Genomic DNA, 22,942 nt, shown 5'->3' with positions numbered 1-22,942 from the left:
ATAGTTATATATTTATTATTGGCATGGGTTGTGGCAATAAATAGCACTAGTTACAAGGAGATCCCAGTTAAAACATTAGAGGACCAACAAAAAACTCTATTGCATTTATTAGATTGATAAGCACACTTATGGTGTTTTTAGTCATTGTGTCATATAAAAATATATCAATCAAAAATGAATGGAGGGAGTATAAGTTTACTATGTTTCCTCAACAGTGCAACAGCTATTAAAAGATATATTTTTATTATTATTAAATGGATTCGGATACTTCGTGTACATGTAAGTGAATGTGTGATATGTTGAGGAGTGTCCTGCAAAACGTCGTGTGTGAAGGCGTCATTTCCTTTCCTTTACCAACACTCGCATCTCAAGCAAATCCCAGAGAGAGAGAGAGAGAGAGAGAGAGAGATCATCCATGGGGGATCCCCTGCCCATGGTGAGCTCTTCCACGGGAGCGATGAACTCCCTACTCCACAAGCTGACGGCACTGGAGGCTGAGCATCCCCAGCTCGCCGAAGGCGTGCGGGAGAGGCTCAAGACCCTGAACCATGCCCTGCACAGATTTGCCCGGCGGAGGGCGAGGGACGCCCTCACCAACGAGTGGATGCTGCAAGTCCGGGAGGTGGGCTACGACATGGAGGACTGGGTGGACGGCTGCCTCATCGGTCCCTCCATGCCGGACACCCATCTTTGGTGCTCCGATGTGTCGGAGCAAATCGAAGAATTCGAGGCCCAGATCCAGGACGCGGACGAGCGCAGCACAAGGTACGGTCTTCCCATCAGCACCGAGCCCACTTCTGCACAAGATGACGATGGTGAAACCGCCGGCAACGTCGCCGATGTCGATCCTGATCTGCTCCATGGGGAGGCGCCATGCCGGCTCGTGGCAATCAGAGAGCCGATGAATGTTCTTGTCAGCCACCTGACGGACGCAGAACAGCGTCGTAAGGTGGTGTGCATCCTTGGGGCCGGAGGCGTCGGCAAGACATCTCTTGCCACGGAAGTATATCGACAGCTGCAGCTACAAGGGCGGTTCAGCTGCGGGGCTTTCGTGCATCTTGGCCGGAACCCATCTGTAAAGACGACTCTAATCAGCATACTCAAGCAAGTCATGCCTGACTGGCACTACGAAAAGGATTTATGGAGCGGCTACAACTATGACGACATGGGAGCATGGGACGAGAAGAATGTCGTCGCCAAACTCTGGGCATTCTTGAAAACAAAGAGGTAATAAACCTTAACATCTAAATTAGATACACGTACGTACGTCGTTTTACTTTCAAACTGATCTATTCTCAGCTAGCAGCCTAGTACTGGGAAATTAATGTATATATTCGCACCACATCTGTAGACTGTAGTACACATTTATTTTCAAACTCCATGTTTCCTTAAGTCCCAGATATCAAATACAAGTTCATGTAGGTTGAAAGCTGATGTGTAACTAGAAGGAAAATGAATGATCTAGTGTTTTGTTGAAGAAACAAGCCAAGTAGTACATAATCTAAGAAGAAGGAACAATCAAATATGCAATTTGGAAAAGGTAGTGTCGTCATTGGTTCATGTTCTTGCATTTACCTATTGGTAATAGTAAGATCTTTAGACCCAGGCTATAGACATTATATATCCAACTGACAGATTATTTGAACATGATTTCTCATCAGACAATAATATTATGCTTTCATCGAGAGAGTTATTTCTTAAACATGATTTCTTGCATTCTGTTTCATCCAAGATTTAGCAATATGTCTTGGGAGTGGTCCTGCTCCGGTATCCGGTTAATTAGCATCTAATTAACCAATACACTTCACTAATTCAATTCATACTCTGCTTTCCAATACTTCCCCAAGTTGCAATTATATATCTGTCTGTTAGCGGTGTTGATTGCTTGCACGTCTGGACGCCGGCCGGGTTCTCCCTTTGCTGACCCGATCTTGTGATGACCTGATCAAGCTCGATTTTGTTTTGTTTTGTTATTAGGCAGTTAGGCTGTATGACCGGCCGAGGGCCTCGTGTACATTGTACTAGTATAAATATCATAACCCGAATACAATACAATTTGAGTTGATCTCGCCAAGTCTTCTATAGTATCGTTTTAGTCTTCCCAAATATTCTCTAAATATAAATCATCCAATGTTTTCCCTTGCTGCCCTTCCTTAATAAATGCTATCATCTTTTCCAATGCAGTATAAATAAAGGGCAAGAAGGTTATTGATCTGCTTCCTTGTGCACAAGTGTAAAGGTCCTATTTTTTCAAATAGGAGTAGTAGCACATAACATGGCCTTTCATGGAAAACACGTCTAGAAATTAAAACTAAGACATCATTAAGAAGATAGTAGTAGTGGTTGTTGAGGACTTCAGTTTTGTAGGATATTTTCTTTGATGCATCATGTGAACATATCTAGCACTCAGACAGTTCTCTAATAAGGAAAGCTTTTGTGCCATTATCCCGAGGGGTTATTGCTGGTGAACCGTCTTGAGAGACTGAGATACTTCCTCTGTCTTTTTTATTTATGTTTAGGACAACTCTTTTGGTTCAAAAAGGGAACTTAAAAAAGTTGTCCCAAACGTCAAGCTCCTACCTTCGGAAAAGAAGTGAAGTAGGGTAGGCAAGACAAGGCAACTCTGCTCAGTTTTCTGTTGCTACGCCTCTTCTTGCTCACTGAGGAGAAACAAAGTACGGAACCAATTAATAATTTTCATGAATTCTAATTAACCATGAAGAGGGACTGCAGGTGTATTGTTGTCACTGTATTATTATATGGCAGCATCCCCTAGAATCAGCCTACTGCATATCCGCCCTAACAAGGATTGTTTTTCTTGTATCGAAAGATTAGGGCAAATGGCGCACTGTATCTTTAAGGTAATGACTTTATTACGGCTGGCTGTACGTTTGCATTATTGTACGGCAGCCTAAAGTTGATCCTCCACCACCGCGGAACAGAGGCACATGCAAGAAATTTTAAAACTAAAAAAAGTTGTAGTTCTTAAACCATCCATCAAATACAAATTCTGATTGCACAATTGTATCTCTTTCGAGGAGACTTTCAAAACAAGACCCCACTTGAATTTATTTCGATAATACTTTTCAAAGCACATAAATTGCTTTTATGTACAATGAAAAAATGCCAAAATAAATTAGTTACAATGCTCAACCGTTCTGTTAAAGTTGCCTATTATTGATCATGCGATCACATTCACCTATCTGACAAAGTTGTTTACCCTTATCCACTATTGATACTAATATTCTATCTTCACAATATGAACACCAATATCCACTTAACTGAACTCGGACATGCAAAAGTAACATTGTGTAAACTCATAAGCAATTTTTGCAAACATCATAAGCAAATTAGAATACACGAAAAAGTATTTTCTCTCAAAAAATTATATCATTAAAATATAGTGGTGTGCAATCTTGTTTTGAAGTTTTTATTGAAACAAACACACATGTGCAATCGGATTTTGATTTCGATGCTCGGTGTTGAATCTATGATCTTTTTTATTTTGAAATTATGTGCATGCACACACCACTGATAGGGGCGGTCATACCACTGGTCCAACTTACGGCCGGCCGTAAGTTAGCCGCGTCTATCTTTAAATGATGCTGCTATAACTTGATCTTTAAATGTGTGGGCTTGACACACTATTCCTAAATTGGGGGCTGCGCAGACACTTTCGAAACTGGGGGCTCCCAGTTAAGCTTTCCCTCTTTTATTTTCTACTTTTTTTACAGAAAATCCCCATAGCATATTGCAAGCCTTAAACCTATATCAAGATTTTTTATACTAGTGGAGATGTGGCACGTATTTAATTTTACTTCCATCAAGCAAGGATATCATTTGTTTTCCTTTCAAAAATAATCCACATATTTCTTTTCTTTCCATAAACAATAATGTCAATTATTATCCTTTCAAAATAAATAATGACGCGAATTATGGGTGAATGCATGTGCAAAGAAAAGTAAAGTGTGTGCCAAAGAAAAATAATACGCGGGTACAAGAGGTGGGTATAGAAAATTGCTGGTATAAAAAGTATTAGAATTTTGGTGAAAAACATTGATGAAACCAATCTCTCCCTTCCTTTCGTCAAATCGTTTGACCTAACAAGTAGGGCCTCCGTGTAGGTAAGGTGGGCATAATTTTGGTAAGTATTATTATATTATATTATTATATATACTATAAACACTTTTGACTCATTACTTCTCTCTAGGCATTCGTTAGGCTGTCGTGGCTTGTTTGTGTTGAATCATCCTGTTGGGATAAGTGGTATGGCGGTGCTAGTCTGCTAATCTCACCCCCAACCGGTGTTAGTTCTTCGTTTTTTTCTCGCCTCATATAAGCAGGCATGGCAGGCGCGCAAATTCACCTAATTAATGTATCTAACACATGGTCCAATACTTTCAAATGTAAATGCTTCAACAAGAGAGAATGACGAATCTCATGAAGAACGGACAAATATTGATAGGTTTTTATTTACCACTTGCTTGCATCCTGAAAATTTATTTCTGCATGAAACATTTCCTAATATTAATCTTCTTCTGTTGCATATCTCTTCTCTCATTGTGATATGAAGCCTAATACTGATGTTCACATTATCTTTTCTTTTTGCTAGTTATTTTGTTGTTCTTGATGACGTGTGGAGCATACGGACATGGAAGGTAATCAGTTGTGCTTTGCCTAATAATGACAAGACTGCTGATAGGATATTGATTACAACTTGCAAGAAGGATGTAAAGGAATCATGTTGCATACATCCCACTGATGCGGTTTATCAGATGGAGGGTCTTGGAAACAAGAATTCCAAAATATTATTTGATAGTAAAATTCCTAGTTCAAAAAAACATTCGCAACTTGAGGGTTCTGATGAAATGTTGAAAATGTGTGGAGGCATGCCATTGGCCATAACTATTACGGCTGGATTATTATTAAGGAAATCTGCATGCTTGCCACTTGATCAATATCATTCCGAACAACAAGGGATGAGAAAGATACTGGAGATCAGTTATGATGATCTAACACTTCCTGTGAAGTCTTGTTTTCTGTACTTGAGTGCTTTTCCTGAAAATTATACCATCAAGAAAGACCGTTTGATACGAAGATGGATTGCTGAGAGATTCATCCCTAAAAAAAATGAAGAAAGCTTGTGGGAAATAGGGGAGAGCTACTTCAATGAGCTTATCAGTAGGAGATTGATTCAACCGGCATTTGATGACGATGATGATCACCCAACTGGCTGCACTATTCATGATGATGTATTTGATTTCATCGAATCCTTGTCATCTGAGGAGAACTTTGTTACTGCAGGAGCAAAGTTGAAGAGTGGACTATTTCCATGTGACAGCGTTCGGCGAGTCTGCCTTGACTGCGATGAGGATGATGAAGGTGACACCTTGTTCTCCAGCACATATTGTACTTTAGAGCAAAATAGTAGGGACTCAAGTGACGATGAACAAAACTCAAGTAGCGACAAAGATGAAGCAACTTCTTTGCACCTATCTCAAGTCAGATCCCTTGCATTTTATGGGGATGTTAGAAGGATCCCTGATCTTTCAATCTTCAAATTTGTACGGGTGCTGGATCTGACTGATGGCAAGGGCTTGGAAAATGAACAGCTCGAAAGCATTGGACGTTTGTCTCTACTGAGGTACCTGGGACTTGGTGGGACCAAAGTCACAAAGGTGCCTCAACAAATTATGAAGCTGGACCACTTGTCTACCTTAGACTTAAGGCAAACTAAGGTGAAAAAATTACCAGAATCTGAAGGCTCGAAGTTGGTATCTTTGCTTGCCAACGGTTTGACAATACCGAGAGGAATAGGAGGAATGGAAAGTTTGGAGGAATTATCAACGGTCTGTCTGCGTGGTAATGCCTTATTTCATGAGGATATGATAGGGCTTGTTCACAGGTTAAGAGGGCTGCGGATGCTTGGGGTAAAATTCAGTAATATTACAGAAGAGGAGGAAGAGGGCTTGAAGTATTTCCTTGACGAGCTTGGAAGCTCAAACCTGCAGTTTCTTTTTCTTGATGAATACCCTCATCATCTTCTTGGCTTATTGCTTGATGTCTGGACCCACGTGAGGTCAGGTTACCTGCAAAAATTTGAGCTAAGAATGGACTGGCTCCATTTTTTTAGATACCCCGAAAGAGTTCCACAGACGATCTCCTTCCTCGAAGACCTCACTCACCTGCATATTGGAGTATTAGTAGTAGAAGCACAAGGTGTCCGTGCCCTCGGGAGCTTGCCTAAATTAGTCGTCCTAAAGTTATATTCGTACAATAGCCCAAGGTTCTCTGTGAGCAGCAAGGATGGCTTTCAGTGCCTCAAGGTATTCTGGTACTGCTGTGAGCATGGTACCGCGTCCGGGTTGCAGTTTGAAGCAGGAGCCATGCCGCACCTCCGAAGGCTTCTGCTAGATATCAATGCGTCGGCTACAGATTTTGTGTCTGGCATCTGGCATCTCTCTTGCCTCATTCAGGTCCGTGGCACCATCTACTGTGGGAGTACTTCAACAGCTTCAGCTCTGGAAGCCAGCATCAGAGACCAAGTATCTGAGAACCCCAACAAACCCTTGCTAGAATTGAACAGAAAACGTAAAGGGCGCTTGTTACCGCGTCCGGAGCCGCCCCTGGAGGAGTCGGTAGTTGAGATCCAGGACGAGGAAGAGTGGTACGACCAGATTGACGAGGCCAATAGCGCCAACAAGCTGGTGGTGGTTGAATTCACAGCGAAGTGGTGCGGACCATCCCGCTTCATAGCTCCTGTTTTTGCTGATCTCTCCAGTAAGTTTCCGGATGTTGTTTTCCTCAAGGTTGACATTGATAAATTGAAGCGTATTGCCAAGGGATTCGGAGTTACGGGTGCGCCAGAGTTCTACTTCATTAGGGGTGGCGAAGTTAAGGGCAGTGTTGATGGCGCAAATGTGAGGGAGCTGAAGGCGAAGCTTATGCAGCAGATGAATCAGTAGATCCGTGGTGTTTATAGTGATGAGAATATTCTCATGAATAACAAGACTCCGAAAGGTACGGTGAAGGTGAAGCTGCTCGGCATATATATATGATCTGCACCCTCCGGCTGCCGTTTCAATGCCTCTTGGCTGATAATTTCGCAGAATGGCCTCTTTACATCTCAGTTATATTGTACTATATATTTCTTTTACGTGCCACATGTTTAATTTGCAGTTGGTAAACACTTCCTTGATTCAACCTTTAATTTCTTACTGACGTGTGTAAGACTGCGGTAGGAGCAAACTCAAGACAACAGCTATCCTCCTAGCTAAATTTAGAGTTTTTTCAACCCAGTGAAAAAATAGAGAACCTCCTAAATGGTGGGGAAAGCAACAGACTAGGTAAACTTTGAGAGTGTAAAATTCAAATAAGATCCCTAGATTTTGCACTAAACATCCTAGAAAGAATTTGGGGCTTGCAATGTAATCCCCATGCATAGCTGCGGCGGTGGAGGTGAAATTCTGGCGAGGGGAGGGCTTACCAGCGGAGGGGAAGTGGTGGGAGAACACGAGAGGATCACTTGCGATCAATTTGAGGCAAGAGCCGTGGTCGGAGGTGGTCTCGGGGGAAGGTAGTCAGCGTAGGGCTCGGGCGGCGGGGACAGCACGGGCGTGCGACTCGGGCGGCGGGGACAGCACGGGCGTGCGACGTGTGCGCCGGGGAGGTGGCCGCGGCGCGCGAGGTGCGCTGCCTCACCAGGGCCTCCACCAGGCATCGCCGCAAGCTGGCCGCCACAGTCTAGCAGCTCATCGCCTTGCTCCACGTCGCCGCGCCTGGGGCTTGGGAGGCCGCACTCCTTGCGCCGCACAACCTCGCCTCAGGGACGAGAGGTGTGTGTAGGCCATATGCGCGATTCAGTTTTTTTCTCTTTCCAAATCAAATCAAAGGAGCGAGAGCGCGGCAGGGTGGGAGAGGCACGTGACGAGTGAGAAGGCGAGTCTGCCCGCTCGGTTTAGATTGCGAGCGGCGATGCGGGATGCCAAGTGGGATACCAAGCTGAGCAAGATAGAAAGGCTGCTAAATCCTAGTTTCTACGAAATTTGTCTATTTTTAGCTATCCACCAAAGATACAGAGGATGTTGGAGTTCCTCTTAATGAATTATCCTAATACTGTAAGCTATTGCCTTATTTAATGTCGATGGGATACCAAGGCCTCCATTACGGCAATGTAAAGCACCGTGCATATGTTGTATTGCCTTCTCTTTAAAAAGAATATAATATCACTCTATTTTTGTCTTAAGTCAAACTTTTTCTAACTTTGATCAATGGTTTCTATAAATATGTACATTTCCACAACATAAACACTACAAGAAATCCTTTAATCGATGACGATTTTTCGGTGATATTGATGAAAATCGTGACAACCAGACAAGATTCATGACAATTTATAAATTTTCATCACAGATTTGCATATAGCCCATACGGGCTCTAATTTGGGCCTGGTTTATGTGATGAACATCTAAAAACGTTATAGAATGAAAATAGAAATCGTCATAGATTTGATACCGTGCTCAAACTACAATGGTGATAAATAAAAATAAGTTATATTATCATGGAGCCACCTATCATCATAGGCCCATATGAAGTTTGGTGAAATACTTTCAAATATAGGTGAAAATAATTAAATTTGTAACAAAATTGGAACCTTAAATTTTAAATTCAAATATTTTCAACACAAATGTACCAAAAAAATACCACGATGTATAGAATGTAATGAGGATCACAATGTGAGTTTTTGGTAATTTTTAAGGAAGTTTGATTGCCCTAAAAGTTCAAATTATTTGAAAAGTGCCCCTTTTCATAATTCAATTATGGGAGTTTTATAATCTTAAAACTAAAATTTCATTCAATACGGGTTCTCCACTCTTTGTTTTATGTTACAAGAAAATTTTGTGATTTTTAGATATAGTTTGCTATTGGTTTCACAATTTTGAAGTTCGGCTTCTCTCTGAAATCCGAAAATTTCTGAAAAAAAGAAGGCCACCTGGGCATTGGTGGGCCGTGCGAGTGGCCCCTGCTGCCTGTTTCTGCGCATGTGTGGGCCAAATTTGGCCCATGTAGTGCAGAAAACAGTTTTGTCCATTTTTTTAATTATCAAAAGGCTGAAAATTATCTATTTTGTCTGAATTTTTGTGTAACTTCAAAAGTAGTGAATCAAATTTTACTGCACTCTTTACAATGTTGAGTTTCCATAAAAATATCTAAATCCTTAAATATGCTCTGTGTGAGCTGAAAAATTCCATAATTTTGAATCACTAGGTGATTTGTTAGACCATGTTCCTATGATTCACAAATTTCCAATAATTCAAGATAACTCCCCCAACTGATGGAAAGAACTTTGTAAAGATTTGAGCACGAGTTTGGTAATTTTGTTACCTCTTTTAAGTAAAGCTTTCAATCTTGAGCTGAATCTTTAATAATTTAGTATGGTGCCTTCTCTTGATGAAATTTTATAGAATAGGTCTCTACAATTTAGCTTTCTGTTGTACAACTTAAAAGTATTTTTTATATGTTTTTTTCCGTTTAAGAACATGCAAGTTTTGCCAAAGCACTTTTGATTCAATGCTTAAATGCATAAAGTTCAAATTCAATTTCCAATTCATTACAAATCTTTGAATATAATTCACGTCATGTCCAATGTGTGATTATTTTTTAGTATTGCTACATATCTACATTCATCCCTCGCCATATTTAGGGTGCATACGAGTACGAAAACGTTATGAGGTATTCAAATTTACAGTTTGACTTGTGTTATGAGAAACAAGGTGAGAGATGTATCCATTTCTAAACAATGTATGATCTCACTTCATTAAAATCATTTAAGTTTTTTATGACAAACTTATGAACCAAAAATATGTTGCCACATCAAATTTTAGAATTTTCTGACCAAATTAAGATATTACTTTAATTAATATATGATCATTTGGATATAGAATTTTTAATTTCCCCTATAATAATAGTGATTTTTTCATTTATCTTAGAGGCATGAGATAGAATGGAACATCTGAGCGTAAATATATATTGTTTGCAATTTTTTGAGTCGTATTGGAGGTACACATGGTTCAACTTGGGATTATTTTCGATAAGCACGTAGAAATTCATTTAAATCATAGAAAATACCGAATCTGTTCAAAAATTCATGGAACTCCTACATTATAACCTATATAATGTCTGTTACATGGAAAAAATATATTGGTGTATTTAGTAATTTACTTTTCAAGTTACTTCACAATGATACCTTATTTTGTAATTTGAGAAAAAACAACTTTTTTGCAAGACAATTGTCAATGTAAATCCACAAAAGCTAATAAGAGGGTAAAAGTAAGTCTATAGCAAATTTGAAGTGCATATAAGTAAGAAAAGATTTTAAGGTGCGTACTATTTTTAGGGGTGAGAGAGAGGGGGTGACCCGCTCCTACAAATGTCATTTTTAGAGGCAGGTCAGTTGCTACAATAACCGAGCACTATTTGTAGGAATGAGTGAAATTTTGGTCCATTTCTAAAAAAAAGTGGAGGCGTTCCTACAAATTGTTTTTGTAGTAGTGGGCGGCGCACCCGGGGGCAGTCGGGCGCGCGACGGCACCTGCACCCGGGGGTAGTTTTATAGGATGTGAGGAAAGTTTAATCACCATAAAACTCATTTGGTACAGTTAATAATTTTCAATCAAAAGAATCGACCTACTAATTCACCGATCATATTTTTGCTCGGTCCACACACAAAAATGCCCCCGCTGAGACAACCGGCCATTGTGTACCCAGCCAAACGTACCTAACAAAGCCAACTACATTGAAATCAACGGCTACCGGCGCTTCCTGAGAGGCTTCGGACACCATCCAACGGCCCATCTTCTATGGATCTTCCAGGCTTCAACGCGTATCCCCCCCCCCCCAGGCTCGCACTGCCTCCCCACACTGCGCCAGGGTTCGAATCCCACGGGCGGCTAAACAAAAGAGGAAGAAAGAAAGGTCCGAAGCCGCGTCGCCCATCCTCGACTAGCGCCGCCCAGTTAGGCAGCCCGAGGAGCGACGGCGGCAGAGCGGGGACGCGGCACTTGCGACGGCAGTCTCGAGGATGCGGACGCGAGGCCGCGGCGGGATGCGCCGCCTCTGGGCATCGGCCGGCCGCGGCGGTTGACTTCAAAGGTAACCACGATTTTCGATCCCCGCCGGTAGATCCGTAACCCGCCTCGCCGATTCGTGTTGTTTTGATGCGAGTTATCTCATCTTTTTTTTTGTTCTGGGTTTTGCGGGTGATTTTCTGATGCTCTGCGCCCCCTAGGGTTGTGGTTTCAGGATGCCAGATCGGCAACAGTCCGAGGAGCTGGAGGAGCAGGTGGACCTGGAGGGGGACGACGACGATGGGTACTGCCGCCGCGGCCAGGACGACGACGGGATGGCGGCCGACCCGGCCGTGGGAGGCAGCGATGGAGACGAGGTGGACAAGGGGGCCAATGGGGACTGGCCCAAGGACGAGGAGGAGAAGAGGAAGTGGGAGGATCTACTCGCGTCGCCGCCGCACGGATCCGAGGTCTCCATTGACGGCCTGCCCAGGGACATCACCGAGGAGACCCTCCGCGAGCTGCGTGACCCATTGGGTGAAATCTATGAGGTCCGTGGATTCTTTCTCGCCTGGTATTTCTGCATTGCTTCTCAGCTCGTGACTTGGAATCTGATGCTCGTAGCTCTTTGTGATGAACGAATGAATGACAAGTGAGGCTCACCAAGGATAAGGACACCAATGAGAACGAGGGATTCGCCTTTGTAGCGTTACTCTGGCGCTACCATTTCGGTGAGCCACAGGTAGACTGCTCCTTCCTCCCCAATTTGTCACCGACCACCCCTTGGCTGTTACTCGGGTTTCCCCTTGGTCTCTTCGTCTCAGTCTCCAGGGATGCGTAGCTGTGGTGGAATTTGTGTGGCATGCTGCTAGAGGAATGGCCATCACTCACCAGAATAATCTCACGTGGCTTGCTCCCTCTCCACCAGATGCACTACCGTACCCCTCCACTTGCAATTGAATCTTGCTTCCTTCTACTGCTCCTCCTGCAGTCCTACCCCAGCCCCCCCAAGAGATGGCTTCGCATGGTGGTAGATTTGACGATTTTAGGTCAGGAGATGGCTTCACATGGTGGTATATTTGACGGTTTTAGGTCAAAACGAGTGGGGATTACAGAGGGATTTCATGAGCAAGAGGTTGGGATTTTTTTGCGAGCAGGAGATAAATTGGGGGAGTGGGGTGTATTTCGTTAGCAAGAGGTTGGGATTGGCGATTTATGGGATTTCGCAAGCAGGAGGTGTAGATTGATTTAGGATTCTAGAGAATGCGGTGGAGATTTGAGGGGTTGCAGTGAAGCCCAAATTTGTTTTTGTGAGGTGTAGGTCAGTTAGCTATTGTGAGGTGCACTGCAACATTATTTCGTTATATGTGGTTCATTGTATTTCCTACCTGACAATTTCTTTACCTTTTGTGTGCAGATTTAAATTGTATATGCATTGGATGTATTTGCTACATTCCATGTGTAACACAGGGACAGGATAAGCCGTGTTCTATGCTTCAAATATTTTTCTTCAATTCCATTTCTCTTTCCACTCAGTTCTTACTTTTCTGGTAACCAGCAATATCTCGTTCCTTTATTCATAATGGGTACTGTTTGTTTTGATCAGTGTGAGAACCAATATATTTTGAGTCAATAGCGAAGTTTTGGATATATCAGAAATTATGTTGTAGCTAAACATATTGAAACTGGTTAGCTGATTTGTTTGTTTGGGTGGCCTAAAAATGGATGATTTTGAGACAGTGGCAATGTTTTGGATTTGAAAGGAAAAACATTATGTCCTTGAATAATTTAGTACCTCAAGAACATTTTGTGTACTTTAGTTTAGTTTGGAAACATTATGTCCTGAAGGAGTGGGGTCACCTGATGGAATGCTTGGACTTGCCGAGCTAATTGGGGGTCACATGTTTCGAATTGTTTGTCGCTAACCTAGAATACCCAAAGAACAAGTCATAGAGTTTTGCTTCATAATTTTCTTGGTTCTTTTTTGGGAACCATATTAACTAATGATGTTTTGCTTCTTTCAATTTCCCCATCAAAGGTTATTAGTTGATTTACTTACAGCATGTTATGCACCACCTTCGCAATTTACTTACTGCATGTTATGCACCACTACCGGTAGCATTGGTGTAAAATGTGTTGAACAGTGTATCTTTTCATGAAGAGAGGTACATGTTTTTAATGAAGTTTGTTCCTTTTCAGTGTATCTGAAGCTAAGCTTCCAGAGTATCCACAGAAGACTGAAGCATTGCATGTACATTTGCAGGTAACATGTAGATATCATGCAAAGTTTTATCTATAGATGATTTCCTTGCATTAGTGGGGTTTTATATTTGACAAAAAGGAGTTCTATTGGAATCAAAATGAATCACTGTTGACTAGGTTGGAATCTGAGAGGTCCTCATCCCAGATGGTGAGCAAAGCGCTTCCTTCTCCTCTGATTTCTGTGATGCTCAGTCTGATCCTGTTCTCACTCTTGCTTTGTTTGTGCTCCAATTCGTAGAGGAAAGAGGATTTCCTGCCCATTGGGGGAGAAGATCTCAGTGAGGATCCATCATTTATTTGGAATAATCTTTGCTGATTGATTGTTTTTTAAGCTTTACATTTTAATTTTGGAGGACTCATGTTCTTTTCTTTGCACACATTTGAGCAGAAGGCCAGAAAAAGTATCCAGGATTTCAATGGACAATGGGGTTGGATCAGATGTTTTTTTCTTGATGCCACCTATTTAAATATATGTCTATGATATGATTTAATAACTCAGACATGTCCTAATCATTGATGCTCATGTAACTCCAATGCTCTTTTGTAGGACATGAGTTTGCTTGCAACAGCTGAACATGACTGATAGATTCCATTTTGCAAACAGTGACAGCCCTCCCATTTAGTATTGGTCTTCCATCTGCTTTCGATGCAATTTTCGGACATGGTAACAACATTTTCCACTTCAAAGGTCTTTGGTTTGCAGTGCAATAATGCTTAATTCAAGTTTATAGGTTGAGTTGAAAATAATCTGGAAACTCACATAAATAACACTTGATTCACCTGTCTCTTCTATCATGATGTTTGTACCTTTTCCCATCAGTATGCAGTATTTATTTGAGTTATTGTCTATCTTGCTGAATGATTGAATATAAATTTGTTCCTTCGTCACTTGTGCCATACTCTGTATTTTATCTCCTTGAGTTCATGTCTCAGTCATGCGCAATATGGTGGCGGCATACTTGCATAACCTGTCCTGTCTAAGCTGCATTCATGTGCCAAAAGGGCAACACTATATAATCAGATTTAGTTTATATTTAAGCCTAATTTAGTTACAGGGATTCCCACTTCGCAATACCAACAGTACTATCTTTTCTCAAATATGCAGGACATCTCACTTCTCCATGGTCTTGTCCCTGAAACACTTGTTCAAATTGATAAGCTTCTGTCAGAAAGAGGTCAGTTCTGTGCAACACCCATATCAAGCATCTTCACAATTCATTCTAAAGCCAGTAATCTATTTGCACATGCATGTGCTACACAAAAATGACTATGAAATTAAAAAAGTTTAGAATTTGCTTCTTATCCTTCGGTACTGATCTATAAGTGTATCAAAAGAAATACAATAAGAAAGTTTAGAGAATTGTTTAGCTGCTGTGGCATATAATTGACTGCTAAATTTTACCCGTTAAGCTTCCAGAACTCTATATCTGTATATTTGCAGACTATTCTGTACTGATCTATCCGCTGCTTTAGCTAACTTTGGTTGTTTTCGATTCTTACTGCATCTTAAATATGTGATGCTGCACTTAAATATGTTTATTTTTTTTTTACCCGCAGCGTTAGCACGGGCCAACTTAGCCTAAGGTTCCAGATGAGACCCAAGGTTTGGTGCGCCTCCTTAAATTCTAGTGGGACGGATTCATTCGCCGAGCAGAGATCCGAGAGCTCGTCTTCTCCTCGACGGCCGGTGGCGACGAAGGTGAGGATCAGAGTGCTTCTGCGACATAAACCTCTCGCACGCGCTGTGCTCTACAGTAACCACTGGATCTGATTGTTAGATATCTAGGCAATTTTTGGTATATTTTAATTCCAAATATTAATATCAATTTCATGATATAGATGAGTGATAATGTGTGTACAAGATATGTGCATGTGTTCATGTTATTCTCACTATATCATGAAATTGATATTAATATTTGGAATTAAAATATACCAAAAATTGCCTAGATATCTAACAATCCAAAAACCTAATTGCCCGCGTCCCGTGCAGGACCTTCAGCGAGCAGAGGTTCCGGAGGCCCTGCTCTCGCTAGACCTGTGCGCGCAGTGCTAGCGGTGGGGAAGGCAGAAAGCAGCTGAGGGAGAAGACCTGTGCGCGCAGTGCTAGCGGTGGGGAAGGCAGAAAGCAGCTGAGGGAGAAGAGAGAGGTCTCCTGAAGAGGAGTACCTGGATGAGTGCTTGAGATGAGTGAGGATGAGAGGAGAGGGTGCTGGTTTATATAGGCACGATATGCCTCAGGTTCAACGAACCTGTACGTCATGAATGGCTTTGATTAGCGGCAGTTAATGTGCCTCAGGTTCAACGAACCTGGACGTCGTAAAGAGCCATCAATGTCCGGTCATTAGTGACGACATTAACCCTCTGTTTTAATACTCTTTACTGCAAAACATCCTTCTCATCTCAGCACATCACGTCGCACCGCACCGTCACGTCACGTCCGGCCGCGCCGCGTCTCGGCCACGGCCCGGCGAGGCGAGCGAGCGTGCGCGCGCGTGTGGTTCACCGTCCTCCTCTTACCGGCTTCACAAGTGGTGTACACGAAGTCCACCTTTTAAGTCGGTTGAGATCCTCCTCAATTCCCGATATGAAATTAAACATTGATTCCCTAGCATTAATAGTGGGCTTTAAATTCTTTTAATGCTTTAGAAGTAATGGGCCAAGCCCATTACTCCAACACTGATCTAGCACAGCTCCTTTCCTCTCCCCTTCTACTCAGGTGTTTGCCAAGGACAATGGAGGCCGGGGGAGACGCCGAGCCTGCGCAAGCGGTGCCGGCCACGGCCAGGGACTGGGCGGAGCTGCCCCTCGACGCCATCGCGTCGGTCTTCGCCAGGCTCGGCCCCGTCGAGATCCTGATGGGCGCCGGACTCGTGTGCCGCTCGTGGCTCCACGCGGCCGAGGGGCTTTCTTCCCCGTGGAAGCACCTCGACATGGCGAGCAGCCACAATGTCGTCAAGGACAAGTGTAGATCCGGCGATGCGGGTGCCCTGCGTGCCATGGCGAGGAAGGCCGTGGACCGCTCCGCCGGCCAGCTGGAGGTGTTCGTAGGGGAGGAGTTTGTCGATGATGACCTGCTCAAGTACATTGGGGGCAGGTAATAAGCTGTAGTATTTTCTATTCCTCAACAGAATTGTCTTGCTAGCAAAAAAAAAAATGCTGTAATTTTTGCTTGTTTCAGTTAGCATTTCTCTGCAATCTTTATTTGTACAGAATAAAAAAAAATCTAAACCCTAAGCATGGCAACACTTGTACCATTTTGAAAACGTGGAGTTTTTTGGCAATGGAAACTCGTGAGGAAATAAAAAGAATAAGAGCGCATCATTTATTTATTGAGATCTAAACCCTAGTCATTACTCGTTTCCTGCACTCAATGACTCGCATCATTATTTATTGAGATCTAAACCCTACACATACTGAAAGTCTGAAACACTAGAATCTTCAGGAATAGCTGAGTTTGGTAATTTGTTGTGTTCAATTCCACCTTTCGTACAAATGTGGTCATTTGTGGAGGGAAAATAAAGATTTTCTTCACATTTCAGTGAAGTTCTAATGAGACTTAGCCTGGTTTTGGATCACGTTGCAAAGAGTTACTGAATGTAGGAAATCTGACTACTTTTGTGTTACCAACGCCGTGATTACAGCCAGAGCAGGAGATTTGCTGCTTGTTTAGAAGTACTATGCTGTCCATGGTGCCGTGTTAGGTGTTCTATCTTCGTCAATGGCCTCTAGGTTCATGTTTCAAGATTTTTGCCCATTGCAAAGAGTGCAATCATCGTAAATAATGGTTTCCACTAGTTGAAATGCATTTAAAGAGAAAATTTGACACTCCCTTTGTTTCAAATTATAGAACACTGTCGTTCCAAAACATAAAGGTTGCAAGCTAAGCTTTACATAAGTGGGTGATTTTTTCACTCTTTATCCGATTTATCATGATTTGTGATTTGTGAGTAACACCCAGCATATAACTCTCTGAAGGTATTAATTAACACCACAGGCAACGTAAGGTCATTTCACTTTACCATTCGTCTGGTTTCATGGGTCTTCCTAACCAGAAAAATACAATTGAATTCGATAGTTATTTCAAACAGTGGAATCTGTATCATGTCATCTAATAGGGATATGTTTTTTTGCTGCTTTTATTGGATCAAATGCTTCCTTGGGTTAGTCGGTGTAGAGTAAGCTTAGTTGCTAGTAGTCCATTGCACGGGGGAAAATGCTTCTGCCAATATGGGTGGTGGTGGGTACTGGAAATGTTTAGATCTCCTGATGTTCCTAATTAGAAATGCAAATGAATTTTATATCCTAGATTGTTCCTTCATACAGAAGAGATTCTTGCAATTTGAATATATTTAAACTACTGCACCTTGCTTTCATCTATAATTTTGAACCTTAATTGATATATAAGTGATATGTTACAGGGCACCATCTCTCAAGGTTCTTCGCCTAATATCATGCTTCCATATCCGCAATGAAGGATTTGTTGAGGCAATCAGCAAGTTCCCTCTGCTTGAGGAGCTCAACCTTTCTACCTGAAAAAGTATAGGTGGCCGTGCAACCTATGAGGCTGTTGGCAAAGCATGCCGAAACCTAAAGCAATTCGTAGCTGACAAAGATTTCACAACATACGGCAAGTTCGGCCATGACGAAGCCTATGGTATCGTAACAATGCACGGGCTGCGCTCCCTCAAGATTTCTTGTGGTGAACTGAACAAGGCAATGGCTGGCATCCTTGACAACTGCCCTCACCTGGAGTCCCTTGACCTACTTTGTTGCTTCAACGTTGTCATGGATGGCGGAATGCGGGCCAAGTGTGCTGGCATCAAGATGTGCGTCGATCACAGCTATGGTGACATCTTCCCTAATGGCCTCTTAATTATCTGATGGTTACAATCTGTACTGGGCTGTGAGCCCGCGAGCTGCATCATCAGGTCAGGATAACCCTGGCAGTGATGAATTTAGTTTTTATTTGTCATGGTGGTGCTTATCAATCTGAATCCTACCTAGTCGAGTTTTATGATTAAGTGTTAATTGTATCCGTGAAATTGGGTTCCACGTTGAAAATCATGCCACTCAATGGCATGGATTTCAACATGAAATCCAACTTCGTGAAATTGTAGTGGCATGGATCCAACTGACCCTTTTCCTGACTATGTATTCGCATGTATGCTCTTTTGAAATGGATCTGATGAGCATATTGATCGCTTGCAAACGACTTCTTGCCAGGTTTTAATGAAAATGCTTCTACAACTTGTAGTACATGACAAAGAGAGGAGAGCCTAGTGCAAAGTTCAGAGAAGCTCTTCCTGCATTGAGAGTCTCCCGCAGTCTGTTCTCTTCGGAGCCTTGCAAGAACACGTCAGGCCGAGGTCAGAGAAACCACGCAAATACGCAATATGCTGCAATTGCAGTGCAAAGCTGAGTGATTGTCACCATTCTGTTCTTTGGTTCATATTTCTCCTACCTGACAATCCGGGACTTTAGAAGCTCCATCCAAAAATCATGAACGTAAAGAACAAGATATAGATTGTCTGCATCTTCTAGGCTAAGTTGGAGAAACAGTAGCTGAGCACCTCGCTCCTCGTGCTGAATTTCAAGCTACTCATGCGGCAGATCGCAGATGTAGCCCTTGTATACGTGCACGGGAGCGGACAATGTGTCAATTATTTTGAAATGTGCCACATTTTGTTTTTTTAAGTGAATCCTACTTTTTGTATATAGTGAAAAATATTTGTCGGACCCGAGGCAACGGGACTGCTCATAGGCGTAGAATATTTTAGAATAAGGGATAGCGCATGGACGTTCCTTACCTCTCTTGTAACTACTCGTACAGTAGTAGGACTAGTTGATGTACAAGAAAACTACTCGATCACGTTGGAGTAGGATTTAATAGTACTCGATTAGGACTTTCTATGTAACTTTGTCCCCCCACCCCAAACTATAAAGGGCAGGTAAGGACCCCTCCAAAACATCGACAATCACCTAAGTCAATACAAACCACCATACATGACGTAGGGTATTACGCTCAGCGGGCCCGAATCTATCTAAATCTTTGTGTTCCTTGCACCATCGCATTCTGATCTCGACAAATTTCTGCCTACAATCAATCTACTCGGGGTATCCCTAGGAGAGCTTGACGGCTAAACACCGATAATATGTGTGCCACATTGGCTATTTATAGGGAGCTATTTAATGCGGCTTCCGCACCAGCTCCGTCGGTAGCTCCTACGCTGGAGCTAAGGAGCCGCACCAAACGCATCGGCAAGAAGTGCTTGTGCGCTGCATGCAGGAGAGCGGGAGCTATTTTGCCGTGCGAGTAGACGGAGCTGGCAGAGAAGAAAAAAAACAGTTCCGGCTCCCAAAAGAAATTTATAGGGCTTGTTTAGCAGGGCTCTGGCTCCTCTAAAAATAGCTCCGGCTTTGGCTCCTCTGGTGGAGTTGGAGCCATTTTGAAAAACGTTTGACAAAACAGCTTCACCTATTGAATTGAGATAGTATAATGTCCAAATTAATCTTCCTTGTATTTTCTTTTTTCTTCTTTTTTCCTACTTATTTTTCCTATCTTTTTCTTTTTCTTTCCCTTTTTTTCCTCCTCTCCTCCTTATCCATTCAGACCTTTCTCCTCCACTCCTCTAGCTTCCTCTCCTCTCCTCCTTCTCCACGCCGCCGGACACCTCGAGCCCTGCCTTGGCCGCGAGCTCCCACCGCCGCCGGCATTCTCCACGCCGCCGGCCGCCTCAGGGCCCCTGCCGCCGCGCGCTCCCTCCGCCGCCGGCCGCCTCGGCTCCCCGCTACCACTGTCCTCCTCCCCGCTGGGCCGCATGAAGCGGCCCTTCTCGTGGTGGTGCAGCGTGCTGCCATGACTGCCTACGTTTGCTGCCCCGCCGGTCCCGCCCGCCTCTGCGCGCGCCGCGCCGCGCCTCGCTCCCTCCGTCCGCTTCCCTCCCGAGGACAAGGGTGTCCAGGGACGGGAGGAGCCACGTGGAGCCACCTTTTCTGGCTCCGCCTCGTGTGTGGAAGCCGCGAGAGGCTCCAGGTGCAGCTCTGGACTTGGAGCTGCTGTGTTTTCCATCTTTTGGGAGGGCTCCAGCTGAAGCCAGTTTGGGAGTTGAAGCCGGAGCCCTAACAAAGAGGGCCATAATATGCCACATATGCCGTTGGTCCTTCACTATTAATTAAATATTTCCCAATTAATAAAACTTTTTTATTGCAAAAATATATCTTGAGATTTCAATAATCTTAGGGGGTGTTTGTTACATGAGGCTTATTATAACCCCACAAGCCTCATATAGAGAGGCTTATAATAAGCGCAAATCAGGGGCGAAGCTAGAGCCGAATCGAGGGATGCACTGCCCATAATTTTGCTGCTAGTTCTCTAATTTATAAGGTGAAAATTTGATGATTAACACTGAGTTTTCATTTCGGTGTGGGAGCACGGGCACCCCCCGCAACCTACATAGCTCCACCCCTGGCGCAAATAGGTGTTTGGTTCTATTGGCCTTTGTACCTCTCATTAATGCCTTTTGAATGGATATGGTAGGGCAGCGGAGAGGCAAAAGTTGAAAAGTGGTGCTTTTCTGGCGGGGTGTATAGGAAATAAGCCTCATAAGTACCCATCCAACGAGCTTATGGGCTTATGGAGAGGCTTATAATAAACACCCCTTATAAGCCTAGGTGTTTAGATGGGATAAGATTTATTTGGAGCTTATTGGGTGAGGCTTATTATAAGCCTCTCCAAACCAAACAGCCCCTTAACAGTAGAAAGCGTAAATTACTAAATTACGTATTTGGCACCACAACGCGGAACTTCACCCCCATTTGACCATTTCCCCTCCCCCACCGCCGTACTCGCGAAAAGCCTGCCCCAAACTTCCTTCCCATTGCGCCCCGACGCCATGCCGTCCTCCTCCGCCTCTCGCCTGCTCTTCTCCCTCCTCCCGCTCCATTCGCCTCCTCCCATCGCCGGTCCATCTCTCCGCCACCGACCGCGTCATCTCCCGCCACCACCGGCCGCCGCATCTCCCTCCTTTGCCCAGCAGTCGGCCACCCCATCTCCCTCCACCGCCGTGTCCCACCTCCCTCTCCATCGCCGGCCGCCACATCTCCCTCCTCCACTCGGCATCCGCATCTCCCTCCACCGCCGGCGGCCGCATCTCCCTCCATCGCCGGCCGCCGCGTCTCCCTCCGCCGCATCTCCCTCCACAGTCGGCCACCGCGTCTCACACCACCGCCGGCTACCACATCTCCCTCCACCGCCGGCCGCCGCATCTCCCTCCTCCGTAGCCAGCTCGTGGATGAGCTCCACGCGCGCGGCGAGCTCCCAGGGCTCGTCACGCTGCTCTGCACGTCCGCACCCCCGCGCTCGAGTTCGCCTCAGTTAGGACGGGTGGCAGAAGGTGCGGAGATGCAACAGCGCGAGGGCGAAGCAGCAACGGCAAGGCTGGAGGACGGGAAGGGCGGGCGCGGGGCCACATATGGCTAGCAGAGCAGTTCGGGAAATATGCCTTGCGGGAGGCCGGGGATGGAGAGCCTGATAGCTAAGTATGTTGGATGGAGTGTTTTGCTGGTTTTTTTTTTCATTTTTAGCTAACTAGATAGATTTAGATAGGCTGTTGGAGTTGCTCATATAAGCCTATGTGACATCCCGGAAAATTTACCAGATAAACCACTCGCTAAATTATTTTCAAAATTAATTTCCGTCGTTGAGCTCAGAACATCTCTTCCGTCCGAGGCTCCTAATTTTTTTCGAAACCCTTCCCGGCGATTTTCGCCGTCCCGACACCTGAATTTGGTTGTCGTCCCATCTTCTTTTTCCCACTCCGCACGACGCGCTGTGTGTCGCCCGACAACGCGCGCATGGCCGACCAGCCACGGTCGCCGCTGCGGATTTCGCTGGCGCGCGCACGATCTCTCTCTCTCTCTTCTTTCCTTCCCCCTTTTCTTTTTCATATTTTCTGTTTTTTTCTTTTTCTCTCCCTCTCTCTCCTTCCTTCCCTCTCCCGCGCGCTGCAGAGCGGCCAGCTCGCCACGCCGCCCCTGGCCGCCCGTGCGCACTCGCGCGCGCGCGCAAGCACACGGTGCTTGGTGCGCCGAACCGCGACGCCACGCCGCGGCCGCTCGCCCACGCGCTCCACGCGCGCCCACATGCGCGCCACACGACGCGCGCCGCCCGCCGTGCCGCTCGCCGCTTGCGGCTCGACGCCGGCCTCTGCTCCCGGCCCCGCCCACGTGCACCGCCCCTGTGCACGCCCACGCGCGACACTGCTCGCCGCGCCGCCCGCCGTCAACCACAGTGCCGCTGGCCTGCTCGCCACTGCTGCCGCTCGCGTCCCATCACCCCTGCGCCGCCTCGCCGCCCGTGCGCCGCTCCGCGACGAGCGAATGCGGCCGAACGCCATTAAGGCTCGCCGCGCCGCTCGTCGGCCACCACCACCTACTCCTCCCCTCCGTCGCCTCGCCACCGCCTCTCCCTGCCTATAAAAGGAGACCTCGGCGTCGCTCTCGCCCCGACGACTCTGGCCGCCACCACCAGCGCCCTCCCACTGCCCGCAGCGCCGCCACCGAGAGCCGCCGCCGCCTGCTCCCGTCGCCCCACCTCCCTGCTCCACCCTGGCCTGAGC

At 44.9% G+C, this 22,942-nt stretch overlaps 2 protein-coding genes across 26 annotated transcripts; both read left to right on the top strand.

Annotated features, from left to right (window-relative positions):
* The first annotated feature begins 313 nt into the window (after positions 1-313).
* Positions 314-7,217, top strand: LOC120711686 (disease resistance protein PIK6-NP-like). 2 transcript variants are annotated; one of them, XM_039997298.1, is made up of 3 exons: positions 314-1,227; positions 4,613-6,576; positions 6,641-7,217. In XM_039997298.1, the coding sequence occupies exons 1-3, from the start codon at positions 416-418 to the stop codon at positions 6,754-6,756; spliced, it is 2,892 nt and encodes a 963-aa protein (XP_039853232.1). In that variant the 5' UTR covers positions 314-415; the 3' UTR covers positions 6,757-7,217. The 2 variants fall into 2 exon arrangements, with proteins under 2 accessions (XP_039853232.1, XP_039853231.1); XM_039997297.1 differs by having other exon boundaries at positions 4,613-7,217.
* A 3,694-nt stretch (positions 7,218-10,911) lies between these two features.
* Positions 10,912-19,217, top strand: LOC120711684 (F-box protein SKIP19-like). Of its 24 annotated transcripts, none has more exons than XR_005690417.1 (13): positions 10,912-11,148; positions 11,285-11,614; positions 11,688-11,805; positions 12,481-13,326; positions 13,443-13,473; positions 13,564-13,603; positions 13,714-13,753; positions 13,873-13,989; positions 14,431-14,500; positions 14,883-15,024; positions 16,016-16,419; positions 17,744-18,253; positions 18,549-19,217. XR_005690417.1 is itself a non-coding variant. In XM_039997294.1 (9 exons), the coding sequence occupies exons 6-9, from the start codon at positions 14,447-14,449 to the stop codon at positions 17,856-17,858; spliced, it is 681 nt and encodes a 226-aa protein (XP_039853228.1). In that variant the 5' UTR covers positions 10,912-11,148; positions 11,285-11,614; positions 11,688-11,805; positions 12,481-13,326; positions 13,873-13,989; positions 14,431-14,446; the 3' UTR covers positions 17,859-18,534. The 24 variants fall into 24 exon arrangements, 5 of the variants coding, with proteins under 5 accessions (XP_039853228.1, XP_039853227.1, XP_039853226.1 ...); XR_005690418.1 differs by having other exon boundaries at positions 13,714-13,765; XR_005690411.1 differs by having other exon boundaries at positions 13,714-13,989.
* Positions 19,218-22,942: the final 3,725 nt, after the last annotated feature.

Source organism: Panicum virgatum, chromosome 6K (genome assembly GCF_016808335.1).
Source record: "Panicum virgatum strain AP13 chromosome 6K, P.virgatum_v5, whole genome shotgun sequence".
Taxonomy (NCBI): domain Eukaryota; kingdom Viridiplantae; phylum Streptophyta; class Magnoliopsida; order Poales; family Poaceae; genus Panicum; species Panicum virgatum.
This window is presented reverse-complemented; position numbering and strand designations above follow the sequence as displayed.